The sequence below is a fragment of the Dipodomys spectabilis genome, unplaced genomic scaffold (assembly GCF_019054845.1).
Source record: "Dipodomys spectabilis isolate Male_0828 unplaced genomic scaffold, ASM1905484v1 ptg000174l, whole genome shotgun sequence".
Classification (NCBI taxonomy): domain Eukaryota; kingdom Metazoa; phylum Chordata; class Mammalia; order Rodentia; family Heteromyidae; genus Dipodomys; species Dipodomys spectabilis.
In genome coordinates, this window is record NW_024870851.1 from 2,277,615 (window position 1) to 2,297,296 (window position 19,682).

Genomic DNA, 19,682 nt, shown 5'->3' on the forward strand with positions numbered 1-19,682 from the left:
TACTTTCCTGAAGCAGGAGAAAATTGAGTTTGTACCAGCCTAGGCTACATAGTGAAAGCCTGTCTAAAATACTTATTATTTAAAAAAAAAAAAATAACACCTTGCTATATCCTTATATGACCCAATAAAATAATTGCTGTTTTGTTTTAGTTCTTTATTTCAAAGTTTATTCTTATTTATGTAGCTCTTTTAAAGAATGAAATAGTTGCAACATACTGAAAATCATGATTTTCTGTTAGCAGATTATGAGTACTTAGACAGCAAGACTTATTTTTATTTCAATCTGTAAAATTTGATTTCTTCAGCAATTGAGATCTGTGAAATAATATAAAATTTAATGCTTTAAATAATATTCTGTTGGAAGTAGTATGTTATCCTGACAGTCAATAAGCCTTGCAGTTCTTATTTGCACTATTTACAAGTTAAGCTTCAATGAAAATTCCAAACGTGCCTTTTAGTGACTATCCCAAGGGTAGATTTGTCTTCTGCTATAACGTCACAGAGGAAAAAAGCTTTATTCCAGAAAAAATGTTTGGTATATGTGTTCCCAGAGGATTCTTTTCCACCTCCACATCTTAAACTGTGTTCTCATCGAAATTTCCTACCTCAACCACTGCTAAAACGCTACTAGCTACCTTTATTTTACTTCTAAAATTAAATAATGGTAATTGACCCATACTCTTGCTTATCTGATCTCCAGTCATTAATTATCTCAGTATGCCTGTCCTTAAGTTTACACTGTGAAACAGCATGTTTGGAGAGAGAAACGTTCAGTTACTGTTTTATCTTGACTGGGTATCAAAAATTTTGTCCTTTATTCTAAAGACAGTAGAAAGGTATTAATACCTTTTAAACCTGGAAATAATAATATTAAATATCCTTGCATAAACTATATGAGGTTTTTACTCTCACCACTTTTATGATTTTGATAATTTCACGTAGATACGTTTAGCCTGAGAAACATGTCTCTGCACAGCTCTGTGTTAATCTGTTCTGTTGTCTCTTCCATCTGTTCTACAACTACCTTTTATTTCCTTTCCTTTTTTTGTCCTTTGATGCCTCTAGTTCTCCTCTTCTGATGTATTAATGACTCTCACTTAGCATCTGTAGCAGTTGTTCAGTTCTACTGGTTGTACCTTATACTAAACAATTATTTAGACTAGATATATTCCATGTAAAGAAATGCTTTTTCTATCTGAAATAATGCAGGGACTGAGTGGAAGGGGCTACAAAAGTGATTTTCAAAGTTGACACTTTTGCCTGAAAGCTAGCTGTTTTCAGTAGTTGAATTTAAAGACTTATACCAACGTGTACATCAGATATTTCAGTTGTCATTTTGTGGGGATTTTTCTAATGACCAAATAAGATTAGTGTGAACAATAAATAATGGCATCTTATATATGATTACAGAAGAAAAGCATATTCTTAATTTAAATCCAACAATCCATGCCAGGCGCTAGTGGCTCACACGTATAAACTTAGTTACTCAGGAGGCTGAGATTTGAGAATCCTGGTTAAAGCAAGCCTGGGCAGAAAAGTCTGTAAGACTCTATCTCCATTTATCTACCAGAAAGCCGGAAGTTTATCTGTGTCTCAAAGTGGTAGAGCACTAGCAAAAAAGCTTGGGGACAGTACCCCAGCCCTGAGTTTTAAGCCCCATGACCAACAACAATAACAAAAAACATCCAGCTATCCACCAGTTGGGTATTTGTGGCTCATACCTGTAATCTTGGATCCTAAGGAGATCTGAGGACTGTGGTTTAAAGCCAGCCTGGGCAAGAAAGACCAGGAAACTCTTAGCTCCGATTAACCACTGTAAGTGGGAAGTGGCACTGTGGCTCAAAATGATAGAGCACTAGGCTTGAGTGAAAAAGCTTAGGGACAGACAGCATCCAGGCCCTGAGTTCAAGCTCATGACTGAAAAAATAAATCCAATTATTTAATTTACACTTTTTACTTCACTAATTTAGGTATGGATGGCAGAACAGAAAATATCCTATGATAAAAAGAAACAAGAAGAATTAATGCAACAATACCTTAAAGAACAAGAATCATATGATAACAGGTAAGAAATGGCACCATGCCACCGTTTTTAGAATAAAATAATAAATTATGTGAGATTAATCCCTTCCTGAATCATTGTTACTCTCACAGGTGGCTGTTTCTTCAACTTTACCCACAATTCACAAAAAATATAGCTTCAAGTAACTTATATACAGTCTGTGAGCATATACTCAATGCAAAACTTTCAGAAATAATAAATACCTACATTTGAACTGCTTAAAAAGGAATCTCTTTAACATATACTAAAATGAAAAAATTGCCAGGCGCCAGTGGCTCACGCCTATAATCCTAGCTACCCGGGAGGCAGAGATCTGAAAATTGCAGTTCAGCGCCAGTCTGGGCAGGAAGGTCTGTGAGACTCTTACCTCTTACCTCCAGTAAACCACTCAGAAAACCAGAAGTGGGGCCAGTCTGGGCAGGAAGGTCTGTGAGACTCTTACCTCTTACCTCCAGTAAACCACTCAGAAAACCAGAAGTGGGGCTGTGGCTAAGTGGTAGAGTGCTGGCCTTGAGCTGAAGAGCTTATGAACAGCGCCCAGGCCCAGAATTCAAGCCCCATGACCAACAAAAAAATAAAATGAAAAAATGTACAAGACACCTGTAAGAAGAAAATGAAACATCTCTTGGGCCATATGTCATGACTAGAGTTCATTGGTTTCTTCCAGCAGGTACCTGTACTTTAGCTGTTGTCACTTTGTGTTTACAACTGAAGCTAGTTTCTCTTGGTTAATGTATCAGAAATAGTGTTTTAGTTATGTAGTCTGTATTCTGAAGTTAAAGAACATTTATACCCATCTAAAACTTTAGAACATTCACCTTTTTCTGGACTTTTTTTTTGGGGGGGGGGTCCGGTCGTGGGGCCTGAACTCTGGGCCTGGTCTCTGTCCCTCAGCTCTTCAGCTCAAGGCTAGCGCTCTACCACTTGAGCCACAACGCCACTTGCGGCTTTTTTCTTTTTGCTTATGTGGTGCTAAGGAATCGAACCCAGGGCCTCGTGCATGCAAGGCAAGCACTCTACCACTGAGCCACCTTCCCAGCCCTTTCTGGACATTTTGATTCCCTGCACTTTTTGACTTATGAATAATGCTGTTAACAATGACATAAAGATATCTGTTAAAGTACTTGTTTTGAGTTACACTTAGAAGTGGAATTGCTAGATTATATGGCAATTCTAAGTTATTTTTTAAGAACCACCAAACTTTTTTCCATAGTGACTGAACTAGTTTACGTTTTCCACTAGTAATACAGAAGAGTTTCAATAGCTCTATATCCTGAACATTTGCTTTTTTTTTCTTTATTTAATAGCCATTCTGATGAGTATGAAGTAGTATCTTGTGGTTTGTTTTGATTTGTATTTCTCTAATGTCTAGTGATGCTGAGTTTTTGTGTACTTGCTTTAAAATTGTTTTAACTGATGTTAAAACAAAATTTACCAACCTATTTAAAGTATACATAGTTATCAAATATGTTAGAGTTTGGGAGTCATCAGCATCATCTAATTTCAGGATATTTTCATCATTTGGGGAGAAAAAAATCTTTGTTTTTATGCTGGTACGGGATATTGCCCCTTAGACTTTTCTCTCAAGGCTGGCACACTACCACTTGATTCACAGGTGGTTTTTTGGTGGTTATCAGCAATAAGAATCTCATAGACCTACTTGCCCTGCCTGGCTTTGAATAGCAATCCTCAGTCTCAGCCTCCTGATTAGCTAGGATTATAGGTGTGAGCCACTGGCACCCAGCTGATAAAGAAATCTTGTGCCCTTTAGCAGCTACTCCCCATTTCCCAACATTGTCCCCATTTTTTCAGGAGGGAAAAAATAATCATGAACCTAAAGCAATTACCAGCTTACTTTTTGTCTATAGAAATCTGCCAGTTTCGGGGCTGGGAAGGTGGCTCAGTGGTAGAGCGCTTGCCTTGCATGCCTGAGGCCCTGGGTTTGATTCCCCAGCACCACATAAGCAAAAAGAAAAAAAGCCGGAAGTGACGCTGTGGCTCAAGTGGTAGAGCGCTAGCCTTGAGCTGAAGAGCTGAGAGACAGCACCCAGGCCCTGAGTTCAGGCCTCACGACTGGACCCAAAAAAAAGAAATCTGCCAGTTTGGAGATACCATATAAGTTAAATCATATAGGTCTTTATATGACGCTTTCTTTCATTTAGCATAATGTTTTGAAGTTCATCTATATATGACATATATCAGCACTTTGTTCCTTTATATTGTTGAAAAATATTCCAACATATAGAAGTATATCCCTATAATTTTTGCTTCTAGCTTTCTTCTTTGTAGGTTACTTGACTTTTATTAATCAACTCATTCAGTTTGTTGCATAGTTTTTGTTGTTGTTTTTCTGAACAGCCTAACATCTCAATATAAATGAAATCAAATGGCAAAGTTTTAGTGTTAGAATAGTAAAACGTGATTTTTTAAGTATAGTAAGCACTAAATCATAGTAAGTAGCCCATTCTAGACTTTCTTTAAACTATTCTACATTGGTCTCACTATTACGAAAGGGCTGACATCCTTTAACTTAATCAAGTCTATAATGACGTATAGAATTTCAAAGCTGTCAGTGTTTCAACAGTATTTCAAATTTTGTGAAAATCAAGTAAGAGTATACATGTCATTTCTTACCCTTTTTATTTGGAGAAACAGGAAGTCTTGGGGAAGAACAAAGTCTTAGAACTTACTAAAGTTACTAAAGAGGTATCACTGGTTTTCTTTTCAGATATTTCAGGTGTCCTCTGTAGTAAATGGAGTTTACTTTTAGATGTGTATCTCTAACAAAAAAAAATGTTCTTCATTCCTTTAGTGTTTATATTGAAAAGAAGGATGTTAAACTTGTTAATGTTTTATTTAGATTGCTTATGGGAGATGAACGTGTAAAGAACGGCCTTAATTTCATGTATGAGGCTCCACCAGGAGCTAAAAAAGGTACTTGTCTCATTTCCTTTAAGTCTTCAACATGTTTACAAATAAAAATTGAAAACTGCTGATCAGATGTTTTTAAAAGTTGTTCTCTTACAGATGCTGTTGTTGTGTGAATATAATAAATATAGAAATAGAAATATGTTCCTATAGATAAATACTAAAACTGTTTTTCTAATAATGTAATATTTTGTAGTAGCAGAAGTATATTTATAAATATATATGTATGTTTATAAATAGAAATAGAAAACATGATATTCACTGTCGATGAAAACCATTAAAGTTTTAAAAAATTAGGAATTAACGTACTTTCTAAGTACTATCTCTGATATTTTATTCTTAGAGTGAGATTGATTTTTATCTTGTTTAAAAAAACTAATTATAAATAATAATATACATAATATATAGTTGATTTTTATATTGAAGTTTGTAACTTGGCCTACCTTTTTTCCCCTTTACTTTTGATTCTCAATCAAGAAAACAAAGAGGTAATATACTATTTTCTGTTTGCATTTACTTAAAATTGATTGTGATTTTATGGAAAAGTTAAAAGAATTTTAAATTAATGTTTTAGAAAGAAGAGACAGAAGGAGAGACAGAATACAAATTTGAATGGCAGAAAGGAGCACCACGAGAAAAGTAAGGACTGATTGCTTTTAGGATAAAATATTGTTAGGTTTACCTGCAATTTCATCTTACATCATTGTCTTTTATTAGAGAAAGTAAATAATATGAAAAGTATTTTCTGTGCATGTTTGCACCAGTTCTTGGCTTGAACTGGCCTCTCACTTTGCTTTTACATTCAAAGTTGGCACTTTGCCACTGTAGTCATGCTTCCAGTTTTGGCTTTTTACTGGTTAATTGGAGATAAGAGTCCCAAAGTTTGTCTGCTAGGACTGGCTTTGAGCCATGATCCTCAAATATCAGCCTCTTGAGTTAGAAGGATTATAGGCAAGTACTTTGGGTGTGTGAGTGTGTGCACATGTGTGTGCGCGCACCCACACCAGTCCTGGGGCTTGAATTCAGGGCCTTAGTGTTATCCTTGAACTCTTGCACTCAAGGCTAGCGCTCTACCACTTGAGCCACAGCTTGACTTTGAGGTTTTTGGTGCTTAATTGAAGATGAGTCTCTAGCTTCAAACCCCAAACCTCAGAGCTCAACCTCCTGAGTAGATAGAATTACCAGTGCTGGCTCATTCTTTAAAAAAAAAAAAAAAATCATGTAAGTTATCTTCAGACACAGTAGCTCAGGCCTGTAATCCCAGGTATTTGGAAGGGAGAAATTGTAAAGATCATAGTTCAAAGCCAGCCTAGACAAAAATTGATCAAAATGCTATCTTAATAAATAAGTTGGGTATGTTGGTACATACCTGTTCTTCCAACCACTGAGATATAGGTAGGAAGTTTGTGATCCAAGGGTCCAGCCCTAGTCAAAGATGTAAGGCTGTATCCAAAAAGTAACTAAAGCAAAACAAAGCTGAAAACATAGCTTATGTGGTAAAGTGTCTGGGAATCCTGACGTTCTGAATTTAAACTCTAATACTGCCAAAAAAAAATCCCAAATTAACATTAAAGTATGTGTGTGTATGTCTGTGTGTATTATAGTTCTCTATACCTAATGAACTATGTAGAACTATAAATTCTACAGAACATTTCAGATGAACTTCCACTGAATTTATTAAATTATTTTTGATATTATACTTACATATTTTTTTTTTATTTAACAGATATGCCAAAGATGACATGAACATCAGAGATCAGCCCTTTGGTATTCAGGCAAGTGACCCATATTTAACTCTTTAAGAATAATGTAGCTGGTTGCTGGTGGCCACACCTGTAATTCTAGCTACTCAGGAGGCTGAGATCTTAGGATTAAGGTTCAAAGCCAGCCCAGGCAGGAAAGTCTGTGAGACTCTTTATTTCCAATTAACCACCAGGAGAGAAGTGGTACTGTCTCTTTATTTCCAATTAACCACCAGAAAACCAGAAGTGGCACTATGGCTCAAAGTGGTAGAGTGCTTGCCTTGAGCAAAAAAGCTCCAGGATAGCACCCAAGTCCTGAGTTCTAGCTCCATAACCGATTAAAAAAAGAACATTTATGCTGGGCACTCACTGGTGGGTCATTCCTGTAATCCTAGCATCTCAGGAAGCTGAAATCTGAGGATTGAGGTTCAAAACCTCCCAGGCAGGAAAGTCCTTGAAACTCTTTATCTTCAGTTGACCATCAAAAAGCTGGAAGTGGAGCTGTGGCTCAAGTGGTAGAACAATAGCCTTGAGCAAAAAACCGAAGGACAGTATCCAGACCCTGAATTCAAGCCCCAGTACCACCACACACAAAAAAAGAAAGAAAAGGAATAACACTTACTTAGTAAATATGTCTTTACATTTTTTTCTGAAAGGTATCTAAACTGAAAAAAATGGTGTGGTTTTTATATTTATATCAGATAATCCTAAGAATAGGAGAAAGCAACTATGGTAGACTGAATAAGAATGAGAATCAAACTTCTGTAGTGAGGATTGTACAATGATACTCACTTTTCAAATATATTGGAGAATTAGCCTTAAACATGAGAAAAGTTTTAAAACTTCCTTATTTTTTAGAAGCAAGTTGCACTATCACCAGAGAGCTAAATCCTTGTAACAAAAGTGGTAATATTGCCTTGCTTATATGTGTTGCCTACAGCTGCTTTCCTACTACAACAGTTTGAGTAGCTGCTGTAGACTCAAGCATCTAGTCTAATGGACCTAAAATATTTACTATCTGAACTTTTATGAGAAAAGTTCGCCAACCTCTCATTTAGAAATTTGGAACTTGGTAGGGATGGAGATGTCATTCAGTAGCAGGGTACTTGCCTGCTGTGTGTGACACGCTGAGTTCATCTTCAGCACCAAATAAAAATAGAAACAAGAACAAATGTCTTACATAGTGGTTCATGCCTATAATTCTTACCCAGGAAGCTAATGTAAAATGATTACAAGTTTAGGGCAGCCTGAGCTACATAGTAAAAAGAGATGGGTGGGATTAGTGAATAAATGAACGAATGTACTTGAAAGGTTAAGGTTAACTTCTTAAAACGAGGGAAGTTGTGAGTAAACCATGATATAATACTTGTTTGGGTCTTTTTCCTTTTTGGGTGATGTACTATAAGAGAAAGAGGATTCAGTTTAGTTATTTTTATCTTACTTTAATTATGTTTATTTGAACATGCTAAAAACGGGGGTTACGGTTATATACATCAAGAAAAGAGTACATTTCCTTTTGGACTATGTTACCCCTTCCCTCCCTCTCTCCTAGTTTTTCCCCCTCGTCCCACGCACAAGTTGTATAGTTCACTTTCAATATAGTGTCCAGTGAGTACCAGGACTGCCATTTGTTTATACTTTGTCTCTCCATTTCTGTGCCTTTCCTTACTTCCAAAGACATATAGACAAATAAGACAAAAAGAAAACAAAAACAGCAAAAAAAAAAAGCCTCTTGTTTCTTTTTCCTAGAGTTCACTTTGATAAATATTATTTTGTATGATTAGATGCATATAGGCATTGGGCCTTTATGTTCCTCTTCTAGGAATGTCCTCTTTTGGCCTTACTGTGAATGCCCAGAGACCTGGATAATTTATTATGTCCCAATATATTTTAGGTCTAGCTTTCATATATGGGAGAAAGCATATTTAGTTTTTTGTTTTTGTTTTTTGTCGGTAGTGGGGCTCGAACTCTGGGTTGCTATCCCTCAGCTCTTCAGCTTAAGGCGAGTGCTCTAACACTTGAACCACAGAGCCACTTCCGGTTTTCTTAGTGGTTTATTGGAGATAAGAGTCTCACAGAGTTTCCTGCCAGGGCTAGGTTTGAACCACAATTCTCAGATCTCAGCCTCCTGAGTAGCTAGGATTATAGGCCTGAGCCACTGACACCTGGCACATGTTTAGTTTTTAAAGCAGAAATCATAGTATTTTATTTTAGTATTTGTATTTAGTTGCTTACCATAGTGTTAGAGTCTTTTTCCCTGTAGATCTATTTTTTGTGTGTGCCAGACAGGGACTTGAACTTGGTGTCTTGTGCCCTCCCTTGCCTTTCTTGCTCAGGGGTGGTGGTGCACTATCACTTGAACCATGCTTTTCTGCTGCTTATTTTGGAAAGTCTTGTAGATTTTTCTGTTGGGACTGATTTTAAAACATGATCCTCAGATCTCAACTTCCTGAGTAGCTAAATTACAGGCACTAACCCACTAGCAGCGCCCAGCGTAGATCTTTTTTTTGATTGTGAACATACTGTACAGAGGGGTTACAATTACATGGGCAAGATAATGAGTACATTTCTTATCAAGCATTGTAGCCTCCTCCTTTGTTTACCCTTCACATCCCTTCCCAGCCTCCCCCCCCCCCCCCAGATCTTTTTAAAATATGCCTAAGGCACAGGGAGTTGAATGTTAGTTAAGTTCTTATATTTTGGAATTAAAATAATGTTTACTATTAGGTTCGAAATGTGAGGTGCATTAAATGCCACAAATGGGGTCACGTCAACACAGATCGAGAGTGTCCTTTGTTCGGTCTTTCTGGAATCAATGCAAGTTCAGTTCCTACTGATGGCTCAGGTAAGAACTTGACAAGATTGGTTTGTTTTAGACTCTAGACAAATAAGAAAAGATTAAATGTTTTCTTTTATCTCCCTAAGTATTTTGTTTTGTTTTGTTTTACTTGGATTTAAATTTTTTTTGATCAAGTGACATCCCCAAAATATAATCATTAAGGTTGAGACTGAAGTTCAGAATTAAGAGAGTTTACCTAACCTGTGCCCAGCCAGCTTCAATCTCCAACATTACAAAAAAGAAAAAGAAAAAAAACAAACAAACAGTGGGAAACCGGTATGTGTTGAATTTAAATGCTGTGTAACACTTAAAGTTAATTCTTCACACCAAAGACCCTATGAACTTGATTTTAACAAGATACAGTAACTGTAGTTAATTAGGCTAGTAGAATAAAATTAAAAGGGAAAAATAGGATTAATTTTCATATTTAGTTAAAGCGTAAAAAAATAGACTAGACTGAAAGCCTCAAAATTATTTCTGTTAAATAAAAACTTAAAAACTGACTTTTTTAAAGATGCTAAATATTTTCTGGCACCTATGGCTCACACCTGTAATCCTAGCTACTCAGGAAGCTAAGATCTAAAGATTGCAGTTTAAAGTCAGCCTGGACAGGAAAATGAAACTCTCATCTCCAGTTAACTACCGAAAAGTCTGAAGTAGAGCTTTGGCTTAAGTGCTAGAGCAGAAAAACCTAAGGGGCAATGCCCAGGCCCTGAGGTTAAGCCCTAGTATTGGCATGCGTGTGCACGTGCGCGCGCGCTCACACACACACACACACACACACACACACACACACACACACACACACACACACACACACACACACACACACACACACACACACACACACACACACACACACACACACACACACTCTGGTCAACGTAAACAAGATAAACATACAGGTTTTGAGGAGAGGGGAAGCTGGGGGATTAAATTTACAGTTACACTTGAACCAGGCACCAGTGCCTTTTTTTTTTTTGTCTTAACAATTAATTTTAATTTTGTTATTTTAAAATTTTTCTCATGCCCAGGCCATCATGGACTACATTCCTTCTATTTACACTTTTTTCTGTATCTGGGATAGCAGATGCACACTTTAACTATCTTATTGGTTAACATCAAAAAAGAAACATAATAGCACCCCAATTACAATCTAGTCAAGAAAATAAATAGGTAGTTAGAGAGGAGGTGGAATTAAAATGACCTTTGGAGAATTAAAATTTATACAGAAAGTTTGACACCCCCCATAAAAACCAAAAAGATGAGAAGTAAAAATAACCACAAGGAATTTTTTTTGGGGGGGGGGTTGTCAGTGTGGGGCTTGAACTCTAGGCCTGTACATTGTCCCTGAGCTCTTCAGCTCAAGGTGAGTGCTCTGCCACTTGAGCCACAGTACCACTTCTGGTTTTCTGGTGATTAATTAAAGATAAAAGTCTCATGGACTTTCCTGCCCGGGCTGTCTTTGAACCGTGATCCTCAGATCTCTGCTTCCTGAGTAGCTAGAATTACAGGCGTGAGCCTCTGGCACCCAGCCAAGAATTTAACTTGGATGACTTTAAGTGAGAAAAATCAGATTTTAATGTCTCAAAAAGCTGGACAGAAGAGAGTTTGACCATTCAGGCTACAGCTTGTGTTTCTTAAACTTGCCTAATTAATGCAAGGAATCATTTAAGTATTTTGTTTAAGTATTGTGTCCAAGCCCCTATCCAGGGGACTATTGTTTTGTTTCTGAAAGAGGAATAGGGTAGACTAAAAGGAAATATAGTAATGTATTGAAAATGCATGCTCTTAACATTTCTTATTTCTTACTGGCAATTTAATTAGTATTAGGGGAATGGCAAGATAAATTGTTGATAATATGAAGTGAACTAATGAATACCAATTGAATCTGCACTGTGATCCTAATATAAAAAACTACATGCAGATAAATTAGGACTAGAAGGACACATGAAAAAATGAAAATAGTTAATGTGTTGATTTGCTGAAATTACATGGTTTTCTTTTATATTAAAATCTATTATTAAAATTGGAAACGAAATTTAAAATTTAGGCTTTTCAAATACTGACTATCCTATGAAACTCTTCAGAGCAATAATGTTTTCCTTTATATGCCCATATTAAATTTATTTTCAGAATAATTGGAACAGCTAAAAAGAGAAGCTAGTTACTGGTGTGTTGTAAAGGGACTGTTCATGATAAGAAATAACTAGCAAATTGAATTAATTCTTTGCTTCAGTCTTTATAAAATAAAGTGTTAGGAAAGTTTCCTTTTTTTTTCCTTTCAGACTGACATGGTATGTGAGAATAAGTACTACTAAATGCAATAAAGTATTTTCATTTCTTAAATCTTACAATTTATCTAAGAATATCTGAACAACAACAAAAAAGGATACAATTGTGTTAAAAATGTACCATTTTAAGCCAGGCCACTAGTGGCTCACAGCTGTAATCCTAGCTACTCAGGAAGCTAAATATGAGGATTTTAGTTCAAAGCCAGCCTGGGGGAGAAAAGACTCATCTCCAATTTCGCACCAAAAGAAGCCAGAGTAGCACTGTGGCTCAAGTGGTAAAGCACTAGCTTTTAGCAAAACAGCTCAGAGACAGTACCCAGGCCCTGAGTTCAAGCCCCAGACCAGCACCAAAAAAAGGCAAAAGAAATTACTGGGTCCTACTCAAGCCTATAATCCTAGCTACTCAGGGAGCTGAGATCTAAGAATTGTGATTCAAAGCCAGCTTGGGCAGAAAAGTCTGTGAGACTCTTATCTCCAATTAACCATCGGAAACCAGAAGTGGTACTGTGGCTCAAAATGGTAGAGCACTAGTTAGCCTTGAATGAAAGAGCTCAGAGACAGGGCCTAGGCCCTAAGTTCAAGCCCCACAACTGACAACAAAAATCAAACCCAAAAACGCCATCTATAACACTATTACTTAAGCTCATTAAAGGTCCTGTCTGACCAGGCAGGTGCACACCTGTATTCTCAGTAGTTAAGAAGCTGAGGGCAAGGATCAAGGGTTCAGGGCTAGCAGAGGCTTCATAGTGAGGCTTTATGCAAAAAAATAAAAATAAAAACCAGGCACTGGTGGCTCACGCCTGCAATCCTCACTACTCAGGAGGCTCAGATCTGAGGATGACAATTCGAAGCCAGCCCGGGCAGGAAAGTCCGTGAGACGCTTATCACAACAAACCACCAGAAAACCAGAAGTGGCACTGTGGCTCAAGTAGTAGACCTCAAGGCCAGTGAAAGAGCTCAGGGACGGCATCCAAGCCGAGTTCAAGCTCCACTACTGACTAAAAAAAAAAGAGAATTCCTAATCAATTTCTAAGGTACCATCAACCTTGACACCATCAGCTTAAGCTAAAAATAAGAACAATTGAATATTTGGCAGGACAGTAGTGCCTTTTTCTGTTAGTTTAAATTATGAACCTTATAAATAAGGAATTTATCCCAAGGAAATAGTCACGGATATATACCAAAGATTTAATCACAGAAGATTGTATATGAGCTATAGAAAGAAATTAAGTGAATAATTAGGAATGATGTTACAGTGAGGCTGGGCACTAGTGGCTAATCTTATCTACTCAGGAGGCTAAGATCTAAGGATCAGGTTTGGGTTTTTTGTCGGTTGTGGGGCTTGAACTCTGGGCCTGGGCTCTGTCCCTGCACTCTTTAGCTCAAGGCGAGTGGTCTACCGCTTGAGCCACAGTGCCACTTTCAGTTTTCTAGTGGTTTATTGATGATAAGAGTCTCACGGACTTTCCTGCCTGGGCTGGCTTTGAACCTTGATCCTCAGATCTCAGCCTCCAGGCATGAGCCACTGGTAGGGATCAGGTTTTGAAGTCCGCTTAGGCAGACAAATCTGAAAGACTTTATCTCCTGTCAACCATCAAAAAGCTGGAAGTGGAGCCATAACTCAAATGGTAGATTTCCATCTAGCCTTGAGCAAAAAAAAAAAAAAAAGGAAGAAGCTAAGCAAGAGCACAAAGCCCACTGGTAGCTCATGCCTGTAATACTAGCTGCTCAGGAGTCTGAGATCTGAGGATCATGGTTTGAAGCTAGCACAGGCTGGAAAGTCTATGAGAGTCATACCATTAATATAAACTACTCAGAAAAAGCCAGAAGTGGCATTGTGGTTCAAGTGGTAGAACACAAGCCTTGAGCAAAAAGAAGCTCAGAGACAGTGCCCAGGCCCTGAGTTCAAGCCTCAGGACCAGCCAAAGAAAAGAGCACAAACCCCTTGAGTTCAAGCTCCTGCGCTGGCACCAAAATACACGTACAAACAATAGCTATTCAAATTATATGAATGTCTGGGTGTCATTGGTCCTCTAATTGTACCCACTCATGATACCTTAGGGATGCAGTTCAATGCCATTCTAGGAAAGTGTGAGACTCTAATTTCTAATTAACTACCAAAAAAAAAAAAAAAAAAGAAGAAGCTCAAGTGGTAGAGCACTAGCCTTGAGCACAAAAGCTCAAGGACAGTGTCAGGCCCTGAATTCAAGCCTAGGACAAACACACACACAAGATACGAAGATTGCTTCTAATACAAACGTTGTTTACAATATTCTCCCAAATAAAAAATCAAGTTAATTAAAAAAAAAAGTTGTTTTTCCTTAGCCGTCACAGGCCTTGGGTTAAATCACTAGATCCTAATAATCAATAGTTATTTGTGTTTATCTTTAGATAGACATATAGACAAACTTACTTTCAGCAAAAGGATTAGAAAAAGATAGGCCAAAATATTGTTTGAAAGATGGGATTGCCTAAGATACTTTTGCTTCATATTTTTGCTTATCCGTATTTCCAACAGTTAAAGGTAAAGTACATTTTAAAATGTTTAGATGAATATTGTTTTAGAAGAATTAAATTATACATAGGAAATAAATTATTTAAATTGGCTTGCTCAGCTAATAATGCCTTTAAAGTTTGACCTGAATTTAGCACTAGTACTTAACTAAAGCTAATAGAAACTCCTAAATAGGCTTCTCAAAACAAAATTTTTAAAAATTCTACTATATCAAAATGGAAAGCAAATAATGATGTTGTATTCTGAATTTGAATGCAATGAAAAATAAACTGACCAATTTCCTAATCCACTTGCTGATTCAAGCTAGAAAAACTCTTTTCATTTAAAAAAAATCACCTATTGAATAATGTCTCACCAGTGAATAGAGATTATTTTTGCAATAAGGCAATTTCAGTGGATGTGGTTATCATGGGATAATCACACCCCTGGGGTACAGCCTTGTGCCTGTAATCTCCCAGGAGTGTAATTATTTCATGATAACGCACCCCCTGGTGTTACATTATTTCTATTATGAAATTCTTAGTTTAGTATATAAAGTAACTTACTTTGATCACTGAAACTGCAAGGTGCTGTTAGAATGTTCCAGCTGTGAGGTTTACAGAGACCAGCTATAAGATTTACTTCTCCTTTACAAAGTTAAATTAGGCAATCAAAATGCTTCTTTGGGCTAAGCTGGTTTAGAATATCTTTTCTACTGATAAGATCATCTTAACTTTATAAATTTTCATCTACTGTAGACATACCAAAATTATCTGTAAAACTTGTAAGCCTCAGTAGTGACTGAATTTTTAATAAAATGTTCTGTAATATAGTTAAATGGTCAGCCTACCTTGCCTTTTATCTATAGTCCTTATCTTTATTGCTAACTCTTAGCATTTGAAGTTTTTAATACATATTAAAATTAAACATCTTTTTTTAAAAATCCAGTGGGATATTTCAACAGAGGAAGTGGGTTTCTGTGGTAGCTTTATTAAAATTTCATTGACCTATTTAAAATGGCTTTTAGAGCCGGCACTAGTGGCTCACTCCTGTAATCCTAGCTACTCAGGAAGCTAAGATCCTAAGGATTGTGGTTCAAAGTCAGCCTGGACAGGAAAGTCATGAGATTCTTATCTCTAATTAACCACCAGAAAACTGGAAGTGTCTCTGGCTCAAAGAGGTAGAGCTGTAGAAGCTCAAGGACACCACCTAGACCCTCAGTTCGTCTTATGACCCACACAAATAAAATAATAATAAAATGGTTTTAGTATATTTATAGAGTTGTATATCCATCACCAATCAATTTTAGAACATTTTCATTATTTCAAAAAGAAACTCCATACCTCTTAGCCTTAAACCCAAGTCCCCAACTTCAGGCAACATTACTCTACTTTCCATCTATAGATTTGCCTATTCTGGACATTCTTCTATGAGGTACATTTTCCTATTATGTTCAAACACACAATTTAGCAAAGTGAATAGTCTTAAAATAATTAAAAATTATTGTACACAAGAATATGAGTTTATAGGTATCTACAAAACAGATTAGTAAGCTGGAAGTTCATGCATGTGATCCTAGGTACTCAGGAGGATGAGATCCGAGGATCATGGTTCAAAGCCAGCCCGTGCAGGAAAGTCCTTTTTACTGTTATCTCCAATTAACTACCAAAAAGCCAAAAGTGGCTCAAGTGGTAGAGTACTAGCCTTGAGCAAAAAAGCTCAGGGATAGCACCCAGGCCCTGAGTTGAAGCCCAGGACCAGCAAAAATAATTAGTATATAAAATCTGTACATGAGGAGGCAACAATGCTAGATAAGAAATGTACTCATTACCTTGCTCATGTAACTGTAACCTCTCTGTACAGTATTTTCACAAAAAACATTTTAAAAAAAGATTATGTCCATAAAATATAAGGTGAAATGCTGTTTCTTAGCCTCGTGCTGGTAGATCACACTTGTAATCCTAGCTTTCTGGAGTCTGAAACCTAGGGGATTGTGGTTCAGAGCTAGCCCAAGCAGAAAAGTCTGTGAGATTTTATCTCTAATTAAATAGTAAAATGCTAGACTAGAGATATTGCTTAAGAGGTAGAACACTAGCCATGAGTAACAAAGCCAAGCAAGAAGCTGGGGCCCTGAGTTCAAGACCCAGTACTAAGCATTTAAAACAAAAAAATTCTGTTTTTGAAATGGAGGGACAAAGAGTGAACAAATATAACAGTGGTACTCATTAGACACTATATGAAAAATGAACTGTACAAGTTGTGGCTGGGGACAGGAGGGAAAACTGGGAGAGAGCGAGAAAAGGGGTGGCATTGCCCCAAAAGAAAAGTACTTATTACCTGACTTACATAACTATTACCCCTCTGCATATCACCTTTATAAGAACAATTTAAAAAATAAAGAAAATTCTTTCACATAGTTATAATTACAGGCTTAACCCACCATAACCAGCCCAAAAATCTATTTCTACCACCTTTAGCTTCATTTTTGTTGGTTGAATTTGAGGTAGGATCTTTTTTATACCTAGGTGTGTCTGAGCTGCAATCTTCCTGCAGATATGGGATACTAACTTGGAATGACAGGCACATACCACTTTCCCCATCCATTGTATTTCCCCTGTAAATGGTATAATAAGCATGTACCACTGCATCAGGCCATTGGTTGAGATGGAATCTCATGAACTTTGGTGCTAGAGCTAGCCTTGAAACAGGATCCCTGGATCTCCCCCTTCCAAGTAGCTAGGATTGTGGGCTTGAGCCACCATGCACCGCCCAAAATTCTATTTCTTAAGCTCCTTTTTTCTCTAGATATAATCTTGTACATCTTTGCATGTTTGACTTTTAGATTTCAGAAAGTGAGCACATAGATAGCTGTATAAGGAGTCCCAGGAGATAATAGCAACCCTGCTTAAGCTTCTTAACTAACATTTCATTCAGCGCTGTACCAGCACTAAAACTGGATGCGTAGTCCTATAGTCCTCATACTTCCCTGGTATTGAGCATTGTGGCCTGCTACGATGCACTTGTTGGAAGCACTCAAACTGAATGCCATTTTTGTAAAAGTAATATATGATCATAATTTTTTTAGCTTGATGATGTGATGGATTACACTAATTGATTTTCAAATGTTGAACCAGCTTTGCATATTAGATTAAATCCTACCTGTTTTGTGGTATATAATTGCTTTTATCTATATTGTTAGATTCAACTAGTTCAATAGATTGTTAACAATTTATGTTCATGAGAGATGATGGTCTGTAACTTCACTGTCTTATAGTATCTCTGTGTGTGCATACATGTATGTGTTTGTGGGTACATGTTCAGGCCAGTACTTGGGCTTGAACTTGGACCAGGGTGCTCTCCCTTAGCTTTATCCACTCAAAACTGGCACTCTACCACTTACTTGATTCATACTTCCACTTCCAGCTTTCGTGCTGGTTAACTGAAGATAATAGTCACATGGACTTTTATGCCCAGGCTAGCTTCAACTGTGATTCTCAGATCTCAGCCTCCTGATAGCTAAGATTATAGACATGAGCCACCAACAACTGACTGTCTACTTTTGGTATTAGGATTATGCTGGTCTCATAGAATGTGAGATAGGTAGTGTTTCTTCTATTTTCTAGAAGAGGTTTTAGAATATTAATATCTTTTTCTTTAAATGTTTCATAGCCTTAACCAATTAATTGATCTAGGCCTGAAGTTTTTTATCTTGAAAGAACAAGCATAGAATTATTTATTATAGTTCTTTACTACTCCTCTAAAACAGCCTTGAGCCCTTGAGTGATAGTACTTTTCATTTCTAATATTAGTTATTATAGTCTTCTCTTTGTTTTTAGTCAGCCTGGCTAGAATTTTATCAGTTTTACTAATCTTGTTCAGAGAACCAGCTTTCAGTTCCCTCATTTCATTTTCAGTTTTATTTCCTTCTCAGTTTTGATTTAATTTGCTCTTTTCTAAGGTGAAAAAAAATATTGTTTTGTAGTGGTAGGGAATTAACCCCACAGTCTTCTTTTTTCTTTTTTTTGGGGGGGGGGGGGAAGGGGGAAATCCAGTCGTGGGGCCTGAACTCTGGGCCTGGGCGCTGTCCCTCAGCTCTTCAGCTCAAGGCTAGCGCTCTACCACTTGAGCCACAGCACCATTTCTGGCTTTTTTCTTTTTGCTTATGTGGTGCTGAGGAATCGAACCCAGGGCCTCAGGCATGCAAGGCAAGCGCTCTACCACTGAGCCACCTTCCCAACCCATCCCACGGTCTTCTTGCACATGCTTGCCAGTCCTCTACTACTGAGCTACATACCCAGCCCCAGATAATTGGTTTTAAGTCTGTCTCCTTTTTTATGTGTGCATTTTAGTACTATAATTTTCTCTTTAAAGGTGTTTTTGTTTTGTCTTCAATTTTTTTTTTCGGTCGTGGGGCTTGAACTCTGGGCTTGGGTGCTGTCCCTGTGTTCTTCAGCTCAAGGTGAGCGCTCTACCGCTTGAGCAACAGCACAACTTCTAGTTTTCTGGAGGTTAATTGGAGATAAGAGTCTCACGGACTTTCCTGCCCGGTATGGCTTTGAACCTGGCTTTGAACCGTGATCTTCAGATCTCAGCCTCTTGAGTAGCTAGGATTATAGGCCTGAGCCACTGATACCCAGCTATGTCTTCAAATTTCGGTAGTTTTGTTGCAGTACTGCCTGACACCACCCAAAGATAGGCCCAGATTCACAGGTTAATAGTGCTCTAAAAGACTGCCCTGAAATCAGGAACCACTTACATATTTGAGGTTCCCAGGACATACACCAAACCTGCTACAAATTCAGGGATTTCTTCTACCACATCAGGTTTGATAATTCACTAGACTGACTTACAGAACTCAGAAAAGCCTTATACTTAGGATTACAGTTTTATTATAGCAAAAAGAAAAAAAATCACAACTAGACAAAAGAAAAGATACATAGGACAAGGTCCAAGAAGGTTTCAAACTTACAGCTTCCAGTTTCTTCTTCCCATAAAGTCATCAAGATCTGTCACTCATCTTGTAAATCAGTAATATACTCAGAGAAGCATTAACTAGGAAAGCTCGTTCAAACTTTTAAATCTCAATACAGAGTTTTTTAAAAAAAAATACAATTTTAATCGAGAGTTAAGAATTGAGTTTTTTGGGGGGAAGGGGGGTTGGTTGTGGGGCTTAGACTCAGGGCCTGGCCTCTGTCCCTAAGCTCTTTTGCTTAAGGCTAGTGCTCTACCATTTTGATCAATAGAGCCACTTCTAGTTTTCTGGTAGTTAATTGGCAATAAGAGTCTCATGGACTTTGCTGCCTGGGCTGGCTTTGAACCGCTA

The 19,682-nt window shown here is 37.4% G+C and overlaps 1 protein-coding gene across 1 annotated transcript in view; it reads left to right on the plus strand.

The window, feature by feature from the left end:
* Positions 1-19,682, plus strand: part of Cir1 (corepressor interacting with RBPJ, CIR1) — a 36,730-nt gene that overhangs the window by 1,299 nt on the left and 15,749 nt on the right. Inside the window, exons 2-7 of the mRNA XM_042694187.1 lie at positions 1,971-2,065; positions 4,923-4,996; positions 5,468-5,478; positions 5,565-5,629; positions 6,717-6,765; positions 9,460-9,577. Of these exons, the coding sequence (XP_042550121.1) occupies positions 1,971-2,065; positions 4,923-4,996; positions 5,468-5,478; positions 5,565-5,629; positions 6,717-6,765; positions 9,460-9,577 (412 nt within the window). The remainder of the gene's footprint in view (positions 1-1,970; positions 2,066-4,922; positions 4,997-5,467; positions 5,479-5,564; positions 5,630-6,716; positions 6,766-9,459; positions 9,578-19,682) is intronic.